Source organism: Aulostomus chinensis, chromosome 11 (assembly GCF_037954235.1).
Source record: "Aulostomus chinensis isolate RoL2024-O1b breed Wild chromosome 11, RoL_Achi_v1.0, whole genome shotgun sequence".
Classification (NCBI taxonomy): domain Eukaryota; kingdom Metazoa; phylum Chordata; class Actinopteri; order Syngnathiformes; family Aulostomidae; genus Aulostomus; species Aulostomus chinensis.
The window spans coordinates 10,830,458-10,845,008 of record NC_141330.1 but is presented as its reverse complement, the minus strand read 5'-3'; the positions used below and the strand labels follow the sequence as shown (position 1 = coordinate 10,845,008).

Below are 14,551 nucleotides of genomic sequence, written 5' to 3'. Positions count from 1 at the left end.
ACTTCATTAGTTTTGATGTATGGAGATGATGATGATTATTGGTTAATTGACCTGAGGGTCTTCATCACTGCCTTTACTGTTAGTGCTTAATTGACATTGGCTTCCAGAAGTGTCCTTGCCATTATTACCTCCCTTCCTCCTCTGTCTCCCTCTTCCTCCTCTTAAGTCTTCACAGAGGCTCTTAGAAGAGAAGTCCTGTGATTACAGTCTACTTGCACTCAAACACTCAACTACATTGTTTTATGTTGTGAGCATTACCAACATTTTTCGTCTCCCTTTCCTTTTTGTTGTTGTTGTCGGTAATTGCGGTGGAACTGGCAGCACTGTCATGCTGACTGGCAGGCAGCTTCATGTTAAGTCGGATGAGCTGGTTCACGCGCAGCCAAACCTCACAGTACACAACCTCAGCTTCCTGCACAGCAGTGGAACCACAGGCGTTCCAGCCAAAACGCATACCTACACGCGCACACAGTTTGTTTCACACCAAACAGGAGCACAGCATCAAGCTTTGATACCATCACACTTCCTTCATGTAAGGACACCACTTAAATCAATGCAGGTATTGGCCGCACATTCCAAAATGGAGACAAGAACATATCTGCAGATACGCCTTTAAAGAACGTTTCCTTAGAGTAACAACAGGAAGCCTGAGGGGCATCTTTGACGAACAGAGTGCAGTGATTTAAAACTCACTGGTGGCTGTGCAATTGTCCCTTCACCCAGTGTTTGTACCCTGTCAGGCAAACACTGGCACCTCTGTTTTTGAGTCGGTAGAACAGCCTTTTACTGGCCTTTAGTCCTTTTCAAGTCATTTGAGACATCGTAATGTTTCTAGTTTTTACCGGGTAAACACGTGGCGTTTTTTTTGTTTTTGTTTTTTTTTGCTTCAACCTCAAAATTCTGAGAAGAAGCTCTTTTTTCTAAATAAATAGATCAAATCCTTAGTTCTGATCCTCTCCTGTACACTATTAGAGTCACTTTTCTGTTTCATATTTAATGACACAACAGTTAACTTCCAGTCTAAATGTGCGAGCTACACTGCAAAATGTTGCACATAAGTTTTGATGGCAGCAAAATGATCAAATTTTTAAAAAAAAAGTTTCCAAAATCATGATTTGCCTAAAGGGGCTTCATATACTACAATCTCTGTTCTTACACTCTTGACTTGAGGTGAGAAAGCCAAAAAAAAAAGAAGGTCATGTTATGAATGCCAGAAGTACAGAGAAGTTCAATAAAATTACAAAATATACAGTATTTGATAACGAAACATGTACATTATATATATTTTTTTTAAAAAGCCTCCTCGATGTGCCCCTCTTTTTCTGTTGGAGGCGTTTTAGGATGGGGAGCGAATGGAATGTCGACTGTGCATACTACATTAGCTGGCATGTCCATGGGATATTTTGTTTGATGGATGACCGCTAAATCAATGTCAGACGTAGAACTTGGCAGCGTAGATGGATAACAGAGAGCGACCATCGCAGCAGAGTGTCACATATTATCAGAGAAGTACCGTGAGAGGGATTTGTGGATGAGTTAGTTTGGTGACAACGACGTGTTAGTAGACCAGCCTGTTTTCTGTCCGTCACCCGGCGCTCCTGAGACGTCGGTTTACTCAGGAACCGAGCCAGGGTTTTATACCTGCGGTTGCTATGGTGGTTTCAGTTTCTAGAGAAAAAAACCTGTGACACCCCCACGCTGAAAGCAATTTCCTGGCAGCTTTTATGCACGTTTCATTTATTTATTTATTTCTATTGAATAAATGACAAATACAGCAGACTGACCCTCATTTACAATATGATGGTGCAGAAGTTTGTGCGGATAAAAAAGGAGACACCACTGAAGCAGGCAACGATAAAGGGCTGTGTTGATTTCAAATCAGGTAAAATGAACTGTGCTTGAAGGTTAAAGGGCGGGAACTGACATGAAACGGTAAAAGATTCAAAGCAATAACAAATACAAGCCAATAAAAGGAGACTGAAACGTATGAGGGGCACAGAAACTGAAAGCAGATTTCCTCCATGTTTTCTGTTGGTTTTTGTTTTTTTTTGCAGGGTAAGTCATGCCTGTAAATGGGCACGATTTGCTACCAACATTCCGAGACACATTCCCAAGAAAGCAGACAACAGACGAAGGGGTGAAATAGCTTTATAAATAAATAAAATAGATCCCTCCTTCCAGACAGGCAGGCACATGTTTGTGTCATGTCGGGTGCTTATGCAGCAGACTCGAGGTTTTTACAAGGTGTGCTTCCTTCACCATTGTTAGCCAAATCACAGTCCTCTCTGCAACCAATCAAACGACACCAGAGCACACCTCCGCTCTGCTTCCCGCTCTGACATGCTGCTCTCTGGTATGCTTCGGCCTGGCCGGCGTCTGGAGTTGGTCAAAGAGGAAGGAGATGAGGGGAGGTACGGAGTAGAGAAACGAGGGAAAGAGAGCGGGCGATAAGCCAAACCCCATGCATGCGGTAATCAGATGCAGGTTCTCTAAAAGTCTTAAATATTACTTTTCCCTTCATGATTTCTTCTTCTTCTAACCTTTTTTTAAAAAAAAAACCAAACAAAACAAAACCTCTCTCTGATTTCCCTGGAGGATCACTTGAAGCTATTAACTCGTCTCTGGATCCGTCTGTGGATCTTCAACAAAAGTACAGTAGCTGTGAAGGAAATATCCTTCGTAACAAAATGAGTCGTAGGTGAAAAGGGCACGTGTGTGTCTCTGTGTGCATGAAGAGTGTGTGTGTGTGTTTCTTTAACCCTTAAAGAAAACAATGAGTCATTGAATTCTGACAGTTAATCACCTTGTAATGCCTACTGATCCACCGGTGTCTCCCGTCACAGCCCCTCGATGTCTCTGTCTCTCTCCCTCCACATAAAAAAACAAGTTATAAAAGTAGAAACAAGAGCAACATAATCAAGAAGGAAATAGAAAACTTACATTTATGCACAGGTCATTTTAAACATCAGCTTCTTTAAGCTTTTGGAAAATGTTTGGATGAATCCTTTTTTTATGTATTTAAGGTAGGAGACTTTCGTTATCATGGTAAGACTTTGAAATCAGCAGTCATTAATAATGGTTAATTCATGCAGCAAGAGTGGAAAATTAGTATTGCTTCAGCATATTTAACAATTTATCAATGCATTTTGTAAACTTTATATTAAAGTGGGAAGATGTATCTGTTAGTTATCACCTCACCCAAAGCTCCCCCAATTTTCCATCCTTTCCATCACTAGGAAAAATAAACCTCTCACTAACTGTTAATTAAGCATTTATAACAGTTTACTAAGCATGACTAACTTTAGCCAAGCACTAACAGACTGATATTGATTTATTGTAAAGCTTGAAGCTGATTCTTGAATGTGTGGTTGAGCAAATGTTTTCATTTAAATATGGAACCACTATTTGAATGTAAGTTTGCAGAAAAATCTCCTGTTTGAAAACTAAAAAGTGCACCAGTGAGGCTACACTGGTGGAGAGTAAACACAGTGTCATCAATATCCATTCATAAATTCTCTTTGCAACCGCGATAGTTCTTGCAATGCCAAGGAATTCGGTTGAAATTTGTACATTACATGCCCAGATATACCGCTTTTATATATCCTGCCAATGCCCTTGAACGGTCTCAAGGATCCAGGATCTACAATTTGATCCAGATTTCTATCGTTTTCATCTAAATCCTTCCATTAGTTCCAGAGATATCCTGCTAACAAAGTGAAACCCAACAGGGATGTGATGACCTCCTTGGCAGAGGCAAAATGAGGAGGAAGTGAGATTCTCTGGTGGCCTAATTGCATTTTCTTCAATACCATCAAACAATGTACACTGCATGAATCATCAGCATTCAGATTAGTGTTCGTATCACGGCAGGCTCTAAAACCCTTTTGTAATCCTGGTCCTTTACTTGTGCTAACATGACACGCCCATGCGCACAAAGCAAGATCTGTGGGGCGAGAACTTTAACCTTGATCTTAACTCCATCCAAAAACAGAACTGGGGCATCAGCTGGGATGGAGGCATTATCACCCGTCAGTGTTCCCCGCCACTGACTCGACCTGAGTGAATCCCTGCAGTCAGGTCTGAGAAATCTGTCTGAGAGCCTTCTTATGGGAGAGACTGATTTTAGAGCAGCATGTTCATGTTTTGAAATTCAACATTCGAGGGTCACACGCGGGAGTGAGATGAAGGTCTAACCCTGGTGAAAGTGCAAAATCTAATTCCCTTCATGAGAATGTACTCAAACAATAAAAGTAGATTATACTCTCTCTCTCCCTTCCTCTCTCTCTCCCTCTTTAATTTCAAAGACATCGACTCTGTCTTGCAAACAGTACTCACCGTCTCTGTGACCTCTGCCTGTTCATAGGTCAGTGTGAGCGTCTGTAATCAGATTTATTATTACATTCTTTGCCTGTACAAAGACTTCATTCAAGTCTCTACTGGTATACTGTAAGATCATTGTCCCACAGAAGGAGGAGGAGGAGGGGGAGGAGGAAGATGTTGCACTGATACCAGTTCGGAGATTCTCTGACAGAACATCTGTTGATTTCTCTGAGAGGTTCATAAACAAACCCTCGGCTGTTTTTTTCAGTAAGTGTATGACTCATCCTCTGTAAAATTAGACAAGGAAGTTCAAAGAAAACAGCGCACTCCTCCTTCGGTCAGTGACTCAACCTCTCCATGCCTCTCTGGACTCTCCTTCGATTAGATTTTTTCCTAATGGTACGATTCTCTGCCATTAAGGTGGGTCGTCTTTGAAGGTTTGAGTGTCCTACGAGGGTTCTTTTCTTCCCTTGACCTTGATTGCAGTCTTTCCTCACTCTTTCAGGTTTTTTTCCTGCAAATTAAGCTTGAAGTTAAACTCAAAGGTGAAGCATAATTGAAGTCAGTGTTTTGTTCCAGATGGCGGTGCAGACTTCGATAAAGTACTCAAAGGCCACTGAACGGCTGAATAGAAACAAACTTGTGCTTGCTGCTGGTTCTTGGATGGTTCAACTGCTTTGTGTAAAAAAAAAAAAAAAAAACCCTTTTCCGGCAATGAAGTTTCAATTTCAGGGCTTCTTCTTTTTCCCATATTGATAAGTTAGCCTGCTTGGGTGAAAAATGTCGACGTTGAACACAGTGATACTCTGTCGCAGTTGTCAGTTCACAGACAACATGTTCGATAAAGTGTTTGGATGACCGCTTTTGGTTAAAAATGCGTCAACCTGATTGAACTTTTTTTGTTTTCCAGTCATTCACTTTGACTCACAGCAGCTAATATTTCTAGCGTGTCCCTTTGGCTTTTAGTCCAATCTAAGGAGCACCCCTGTTTGGAGTCAAGTTTGATAGAGGTACAGGTTCAAACAAATTGGCGTGGAGCTTAATCAACATAAAGCTGTCTTTTATGTACTTTTATTTGGGGGAGGGGGGTGATTCCTCCTTGTCTTGTGAGAGGAATGAGATGGTCTGCGTCAGGTTCCGGGGTCCTGTTTTGCGATTTCGGCACCGATTGCTGTGCTCCCCTGTGTGCGTGTTACTGCCAGCGAAGTCTCTGTGACTCCCTTTTCTCACATAAACAAGCAACTTGCAATGATGTAACCGCAGCAGTGCGTGTGTGAGGTTTGCCCTTACTATTCTTGACCATAATTTTACAAGAGGCCTCAAAGGTGGGTGGTCTTATTGCTGTAGCCATGTTGCATGTGCATTTTCATGTGTGTGTGTGTGTGTGTGTGTGTGTGTGGCCTGGATAGAGATGGCACACTATCACATGCTTTTTCTATGTGTTCAACATTTTTCATGCTGTTGTGAGGGAGTGAGCTTCTCTTTCCCTATCATGCACTCCCATTTTGCTCCCCAGAGGGCTTTTTTGCACATCCCCTCCCACTTTTTTAACAACCTAGAACAGAATGCACTTGACCTATGTGGCTATAATTGCTTCAACCAGATCACAAATCACCCATCTTGCCTTTTTGTGACATATGTTGAGGTATGCAGACAAGTGCACACACTCGGCTCCTCCCTGTCATCTATCAAAGTGCACCCTGACTCAGCTGTGGCCCCGGGGCACCCACACTAACCTGCTCTCACATCTACGTCAATAGCACTCAAGTCAATGGCTCCAGCACCGGGTCTCTAGCTCCTGATCCTTATAGTTTCCATTTATGGTCAAGAGTATTGGATTTTCACTTAACTTCTTATGACTTATGTGCATTAGTGAAGTAGAGATGCATTAACTCATCATTCAGGTGTTGCACTTGTTGAACTATTCAGAAGCTTCTTGTCCTTTTTCTGCAAAGGCAGCAACCTGCAGGAATAATGATGCACTTGTGATGTGAGCAGTGAGGATGTTTCCTCGAATTCTCACAGGTTTTGGTGCACAACGCGGTCCGTGTGTTCAACTTTTGGGTGAGCTGCGACAGTGTTTTATGAGCTGCGTGTACAGTGTGAGTGTTTGATGGTTGGTGTGAAGAGTTCCCAGAATGTGTGTTTTTAGTTTGGTATGTGAAGGTGTGTACACGTGTGTGTTTTACGGGGGTCCAGTACAGGCCAGGCGTTTTGAAGGGGGCCAGACAGCTGCTTTTTTACTGCCCCAGGGGGCAATAAACAGAGAGGGAGGGGTAGTTATTTATCCCTTTTATTAGGGCAGGAGGCAGAGGAGGGGACTTTATTGGGGTCATACTGTAACTACACGCAGCTGGAAGGCAAAAAGAGAAATAAAGAGATGGTTTGTTGAAGAGAAAAAAGTGGTTTTAGCATCACTAAATACCTCCCTCTGTCTCTCCCTATCTAGTTTTTACATGGTGTGTGTGTGTGTGTGTGTGTGTGTGTGTGTGTGTGTGTGTGTGTTTTAGAAAGGGCGCAGGGTCATCCATCATTCTCCCCAACCGACGTTTCTGTTCCAAGTCCCTTAACAACCGCTTTCTTGTTTAGCACATCTGCTGTCAATCAGCTTTACTCTGTAATCCAATTGGCATTTCCTGCTGGCAGGTACACACCCATTGACCTTGACGCTCTGACCATTTGACAAGATAACGCCCACTGGTCTCATCACTTTCCTTGGTTGCCATAACAACAGATGCTCCATAACTTTGAATGGTCTGTGAAATGCACATATTTCCTCAATCATCTGTACCATGTCTGCGCATGAGTGTGAAGCTATGCCCTCGATATCTGGTTAGCTTAGCATAGAATCAACACTGTAAACAGGGTAGAACCATTAGCTTGACCCACTCCTTACTGGCAGGGGTAAAGTGTTATGCAGTTGACTTCTTGGCTTATACCAGTTGCTTGTCAGCTTCCTGAAGACTGAAGGAAATCATAGCCAAGAAAAAGTGTAAAACTTCTGCAGTGTGTTGCTTGGACACTTCTTTTTGGGGATTAAACAAATGAGATACTGACTGTGTTGGTGGAATTTTGACAGCCAGAAAAGTTGCATCATTTCCTCATGTTTCTCATCTTTTATGTTAAGCTAAGCTAATTGTTTCCTGATTTCATGATACCAGATACTGGAGATTTCCTCCTACTGAATTAATGTTAAAATTTGATGTCTCAAGCAGTGTCAGTTCAAGTGAAGCATTTCCCTGCCAATCTAACACTCCTAGTCAACTGTTCCTTTAAATCAAGCAGCCTTTGAAAAGACTTTCTAGAATATTCTGACCTATTGGTGAATAAAATGCAAGTAAAGGTTTTCCAGCAGTCTTCTGATGTCTTTCCCACAGCTGGCTCTCTGTACATTCCTTCACTTGTTGGGGGAAAACTACAGGATTCATATGAGAGGTGTGATAAAAGAGGGCAGGCAGAAAAAAAATTGAAAGGGAAATATTTGCAGTCCTGAAGTATGGCGAGGGAGAAAGAATGAGACTATGTGGCAAAGCGATGATTGACAGGGAGTAAAAGAAGGGAGGGATGGGCAGACAGAAAATTTGAGAGGGAGCGAGAGTGGCTGGAAGGGAAGGAACAGACAAGTTATTCTAGTTGCAGACAGCTGACAGAAAGCCTAAAATAAATTGGAGCCATCTAATGTGCACATATTCTGCAGTTACCCACACAAAACATAAAACACATGTGCTGTTAAATGCTTCTAATAGTGCAGGAAGGCAACAGGAAGCCGAGGTAAGATCATGCTTTATTGTAAAATGCTGTTTTGTAAGATAACATTTCATGTAAATGAGACACAAAGTTAAAAACCTTGGCAGAAGTGTATCTGACTTTTAGTGTAGTAATAAATATAAAATGACGTGAAATAGAAAAGGTTAGAGTCGTGGGGAAGGGCTAAAGAAATAAAAAGGACGGAGAAAAAAAACTGACCCGACAGTGGATAAGATCATCAGTTGATTTACACAAATATAGTCTCACGACGCACTCACACATCTACAAACACCTTCTCTGATAACACACTCTCGCGCACACACTGCCAAATAAATGAGCTGCAAATCAAACACAACGCAACACAGATGTTCATGTTTAAAACTCCAATTTTGGTGGAGCTGGAACGGGAGCTATAAGACGAAAGAGTACGTGAGAAATTACCACACATATTATATAGTGAAGCTAAGAAGGAGATACTGGAATTAAAAACTAGAGATGTCTAATATCCCAACTCTGTCTTGACAAAGGGAGTAGCGGCAACACAGGAGAACTGGAGCGGGGGGGGTGGTAGCTGGAAGTACGAAAAGTGCTCTGGCTCATTGCCGTTCGTACACTCGAGTGCAGATCACGTCGTCTGCTCTCATGGTCTGAAAAGAGAAGAGAACATGGATGTTGAACGTTGACTTTCACGAGTACTGTGGGATGATAATAATACCGACAATGTGCAGAGTTCATTTGAGAAGTGAACTGCTATTGTGTGGTGTCTCTCTGTAAAACCTCCAAATTGGGCTGTTTTTAATGTCTCCAGCAGTTCAGAGCAACAGAGCTGAACCGTTTGGACTGTGATCAGAAAGACGTTGACGCAAATTCTGTGAAACACTCGCTCACTCACTCACACACACTCACTCTCACAGTTATACTGCTGCTGGTTTCTGGTCTAGCATGTCAGGAGTACTTGGTGCCAACCCTCAAACAAACAGATACTCATTCTAGTTACAGTGTGTTTAAAAGAAAACACACACAAAACAGAACTGTTCACCCTCTGGTCCGACTGGTTTGCTGGTAGTTCAGTGGGTTTTTCAGGATTATTCAACTCTGTTTTTATCAACATGAAGTTTCCAATTGTGTGGAGTTTCTGGTAAAGCAGTTTAGTTTGTAGCGGGGTGGGTGAAAAGATCGATGCTGCAAAATATCGTAATACTCGCTCTTGCAATACAATAGCATCAAATATCAATGGCTTTTATTCAAACAGCTGTTATAAAAATGATTTTCCCATCAACATTTCAACTCAAAACTTTGACAAGTTGTCTAAACGACACTATGTCCCACTGTTGTTTCACCTCGGTAGTCAAATTTGTAAAACTGACAACGATAAAGCGAATGAATACTTTTTTCCCTTTTGTACCACAGATATTGTGATGTATAGAGATGAATTTTCTTGCAACGTATCCATCATCACAGAATTGTTGTAACTTGATGGGCTGAATCTCACGATCGTATCGTAGGGTGAGTAATTCCCTCCCTTTGGGATATTGTGGACAGGCTCGCACTTAACGGTTGTGGTTTTTCCAATATTTTTGCACAAGTAGGGCAAAACCAGGCTGCTGCCAGGACAAAAATGTCAGTACAAGACAGGAATCAGAGGTATCAAAAAATCTTTTCCATTTGTGTTTGTAGATTATTTGTTGTGAGCAAACTTATGTAGCTCTTCAGAAAATATCACATCAAAAGTATTTGACTCCTCAGAGTTTCAAGGGCTGATGTTCCTGTCCTGCCTGCCGTCTCTTCTTTTCTGGATAGTGGCTCTGCACTGAGCTTTCAGCTGCAGCTCATCATCAGGAGATGTAGTTTGCACAGTTCTCAACACATGACTTCAGTTTGAAAGTTCAAGTCCCAAGATAACAGCTGGCAACCCAGCAAACTTATCTGCTTATGAAAACTGTGAGAGGCAGATCTGGAAATAGCCAGTAAATGGACCTGTTTCAAGCGTGGAAGATGGAACTTCACTCTCATAATATTCACTTTGGAGATTAGGTCGGCAGTGTTGATGTTAGTGTGTCTGTGAGTGTGCAGGTTCATGTTTGTTCTTTTACATGTTTGGAAGAAACATAATTTGCAAATAAAAGTTAGGCTCAGTGTCAGGTTGATTCCTGCTTCCTCGCTGCCAAGGTCATGAGAGCCTCACGCGCACGGCAGTCCAGTTGGGGAGGTGTAACAAGAGCCGAACCCAAAATTCATGTGTTTCGTTGCCCTTACCAGGATCAGCTTGCCATCGTTGGTCATCTCACGGGTCCAGGATGTTTTAGGCCCCTCCCCTTTCTGCAAAGTCTGCTCACAGCTGATCTTGCTGTCCGTCTCCCAGCGCGGAAAACTCTGAGAACAGACAACACCGGAAAGATTAGGAGATGAGAGACGATGAGGAGCAGCTAGTTAAGAGACCAAACATCAACGAGAATGCTGGAGGGGGCTAGGCTAAGGGGCAATGCGCTCATTGTTAGTCCAGCCAAACATTGGCCTGTTGTATGTGTTTGCTTTGGAGACACCAAACAGAGGCCATCTATGAGAAAATGTCAAGAGCAAAGGGGGACACTAGGGAGGGACGGAGTCCAAGAGGGGGAATTTTTGGAGGATGTGAAGTTGAAAGGGTTTGTAATGGGTGTGAAGCATGATAGGTCTTCAGAGACTAAGGGAGGGGTGAACATTTGGTCTCAGTCTAAATATGATGACAAGCCAAATCAAACAGATTGATGTAATCTGGACATACACTCATGGGTTCTATGTGTTTGATTTGGTGAGTGTGTGTGTTTTGCATATGTAGAGAAATTAGCACTGAGCGTTGTGTGTTCTGTGTTCATGTCCGTGTGTGGTGTACCGTGCAGGAACGCCCATCCACCGTGGTCTCATTGAACTCCTGCCCCACAGTGAAGGTGATATGGGTGGTCCTCACTGTTGTTGACGTCTTAATGGACAGCGTCTCTCCGTCCTGTGTGATCTCCACCAGTGGCTTGGACGCTGCTTTCACTGCGATCTTCCGCAGCATCACGTTTACACCTGAAACATGGATATGAGACTGTAAGGCCTGTGTGTGTGTGTGTGTGTGTGTGTGTGTGTGTGCGCGCGCGTGTGTGAGGACAATTGGCACAAGGTAAACACTCGCTCTTGCACAAACTTGTTGCAGATTTGACTGAATATTCTCAGTCAAGTAGTACACACACTTATGAGAAAAAGCAAACCCAGGTCAGGAGAACAGATGTGTCACACCACCACCAAGGCAAACTGGAATTTTGCCAAACCATGAAGCCTTGTGCATGGTCTGAGTGAAGAGAGCAGCCTGGCTTCCTTTAGCCTGCTCATTAATGATGATAGATGAAACAATGACGTCATATGACAAAGCACTGCCAGCACATCTGTATTCCCCCACATTTAATCAGTGTTGTACACACACACACACACACACACACACACAGATTTCTATGGTGGCTTCTGCCTTCTTGACATTCTTGTCAATCATGTTCTCCTCATGACATAATGTCATTTGCTGACATCTTCGACCACACAGCAAAATGAGTTGTTAATGTTATTAGGTTCAACACCTCCAAAATAGGAAGTGAGAAGCTGGCACAACTTTTTATGTTTAAAACATTTTTAAATCACCGACTGCATCGTTAGAAGTCTGCAGGAGGATTAGCAAATTTGTTTTATAGGTCTTTCATACAAAAAGACAAGTATAATGTCCTGATTTTTATTTTTTTTTTAAGTTAGAAAAGCTTTTAGGGTAAAGAGGAGTGACAGAAGTCATGACAAGAGGAGCGAGGGAAAAGGATGGTGGGAAAATGGAGGGAACGAGGAGCAGACAAGTGTGGGAGGAGGGAGGTGTGGGGAGTCAGACAGACGAGGGGCAGTGGTCTGCGTGTGGTGTGTGAAGATCTCTGTCCGAATGTGTGTCTGTGTCGTCGTTTGTGTGTCTGCCTTCGAGTTGGGTTTCACACTTCTCACCTCACACACATTCCCACCTGTCAACAAGGGTAAATATATACACACTCAGAAATGCACAGTCACTCAGCATGCACCAGGACATCCAGGCTCTATGAACTGTAGGTGCATAAATATGTGCGATGTCATGGTCTCATTGTGATTGGGTGAATTATGCACATGTGTAGATCTCTTCGGATGATCATAGCCATGCAGGAAACCATGCACTTTCTCTCCCCTGACTGGACAGATCTGACAAATTAGAATCTAAGTTTTTCATATGAATGCCTTTCTTGATCACATCTGGTGCACAAATCCCTGACGTGCTATCCTCCGAAGGTGGACTGTATAGGGTTGAAATACTTCCTTGCATCACATGACACAGATTCATGAACAACATATACCTGTCGAGCCAAAAATGCCTCTTTCCTAAAAGTTGGGTTTATTTCTAGCAGCAGTCTGACCTGCAGACACTGACTGACCCCTGCGTCTCTCCAGCGCCGACCCGGAGGCAACAGTCAACAACAGTCCTGTGGACCATTTGGGAGCCACGGAGGGGGACTGAAGCTTCTCGAGTAACTGCCAGTTGTTACAGGTCAGAAATTACCTGAGTGGGACTGTTAGGAAGCTGACGTGGTTTATTTCACACAGATCTGACCACACGAGGACAGACAAACAGACAGACAGATGCTCGGGTCAGAGATCAAGGGGCAGAGGGCAGAGGAAGCATTTGGGATGAGAAGAGATGGAGGGGAGGAGAGCGGGAGTGAGGAGAGGAGGAGAAGATGGAGGTATAAGCAGGACGGCTGTGGGTGCTGACAGGTTGTTTCCAAATGGACTTTGCCCCCCCACCCCACCCCCACAGGACAGGGGTAGTCCTCACTGTCAGTCAAGTCAGTCTTTCAAACCCTGTGTCTGTGGTTTTGAAGTTGGAATTAGGTTAAATATTTGGGAAAGGTATTTGGTTGTTACGGGGGGGGGGGGTTATCAAGTAGGGTCCAACTACAAACTTTAAAAAACTCTGGTGCAGTTGTGACACTTTTCTCTGCATTTCTTCTTTTGCCCATCGTTGATTGCATGAAACTGTCAGCAGCCTTCATTGCTGAATAGGACTAATATGGTGCGCCATGGCAGCTCATCATCATCATCATCATCATCTGTCTCTCTCTCTCTCACACACACACACTAAACCTGTGCCCTATGGTGACTGGAGCAGTGTGTGTGTGTGTGTGTGTGTGTGTGTGTGTGTGAGAGAGAGAGAGGCAGCGTTGTTTGCTGTAATATCTATGTGTAAGCACCTACTATATGAATTCCAGGTGTATACTGACAAGGCGTCTAATGGCTAATTGGCTAATGACGACGGACGGTTGTGAATCCGCGCGCGCACAAGCACGCGGACGCACATATGGACGCTTGTCTAGAAAGAAAACCACGCTGACGAGACGCGGACAAAATCTCAGCAGTAGGTGTTTTGTCCACTATTCTGACTGTCAGTTCAGATAATAATGCAACTGTGCTGCACTGTATCTGGTCTATACTCTCTCTCACTCACACACACACACACACACACACTGAAGCTGTGACACAGACAGATGCGCCGCCGTTTGTCCCTTTTGTGTTAGCAGTGGAGGCCAAAGGGGGAAAGGAGAGAAAGAGGGGTGAGGCTGGCTGGGGGCCAAGCACTGAGTTTTGGGTTCTGTAGAATGACAAAGACCCCCCACCCACACAGTACAGAGGGTGATCCTTGCTGATGCACGCACGCTGGATGATGTGACCTATAATGTGCTGAGAGAGCTACAGTTTGAGCTGACACATCGGATCTGTGTCATCCCCCAGTAAAATAAAAGACACATGAGAAACCACTCTTGCGCAAAGAATCGGTCGAGCTTCCCGTTTATAATTAGAGATAAACGTTTCTATCGCTTACCCAACGCTTTCAAGAGCTCCTCGAAATTTTCAGAAGTCTTCATTTCCCAGGTGCCAGAGAAGTCAGGGATTTTGCGCTCCATGTTAAGTTACGGTTGGTGCGGGTCTTAATATAGGTGAGCTGTCAGGTCCTGGTCTGGAGGGGGCTGCTGTCCGTGCGCGTCAAAATGGTCCAATTGTCCCTGCAGTGAGTCGTGGGTCAGGGTGGGCGCCTCTTGGCTGGGGTGATATTAATAGTCCGGTTTTTCTGCTCTCTTCCCGGGATGAGTGATCGACAGTCTTATCTCATCTACCGGCGCACTTTAGTGGCAGCGCTTCAAATGAATGGCACAGTCAGTTAAGCTTCTTGTGTAGGGATGCGCACACCCCTTCCTACATGAACACGCCCCGCAAACCACCAGTATACAGGCCGATGACCACGCCCCTGAAGGCGGCATGTGCACCTCCGAGCTGCTCAGCCGCTTTATCCATGCATGCGCCACCTTTCTCCAGCTAATGACGCGCTGATGGTTTTTGCGCTCTGGACACGCATCTGTACAGTGATATAAAATCTTTAGGCATGATATTTTCCTGATGTAATGCCGCC

At 43.8% G+C, this 14,551-nt stretch overlaps 2 protein-coding genes across 3 annotated transcripts in view; one reads left to right on the top strand and one right to left on the bottom strand.

Annotated features, from left to right (window-relative positions):
* The window catches only part of LOC147253284 (uncharacterized), a 50,181-nt gene that overhangs the window by 590 nt on the left and 35,040 nt on the right, over positions 1–14,551 (top strand). Inside the window, exons 1-2 of one of the 2 annotated variants that reach the window (XM_086218383.1) lie at positions 11,125–11,139; positions 12,538–12,634. The exons of the other annotated variant lie outside the window; for it this stretch is intronic. The gene's annotated coding sequence lies outside the window, so the exon portion shown is untranslated. Of the gene's footprint in view, positions 1–11,124; positions 11,140–12,537; positions 12,635–14,551 lie in introns of those variants that run through there. 2 annotated transcript variants of the gene reach the window in all.
* Positions 8,092–14,312, bottom strand: crabp2a (cellular retinoic acid binding protein 2, a). The gene is made up of 4 exons (XM_086218393.1): positions 13,967–14,312; positions 10,940–11,118; positions 10,324–10,440; positions 8,092–8,714 (listed from the first exon to the last, which is right to left on the bottom strand). The coding sequence occupies exons 1-4, from the start codon at positions 14,046–14,048 to the stop codon at positions 8,664–8,666; spliced, it is 429 nt and encodes a 142-aa protein (XP_086074519.1). The 5' UTR covers positions 14,049–14,312; the 3' UTR covers positions 8,092–8,663.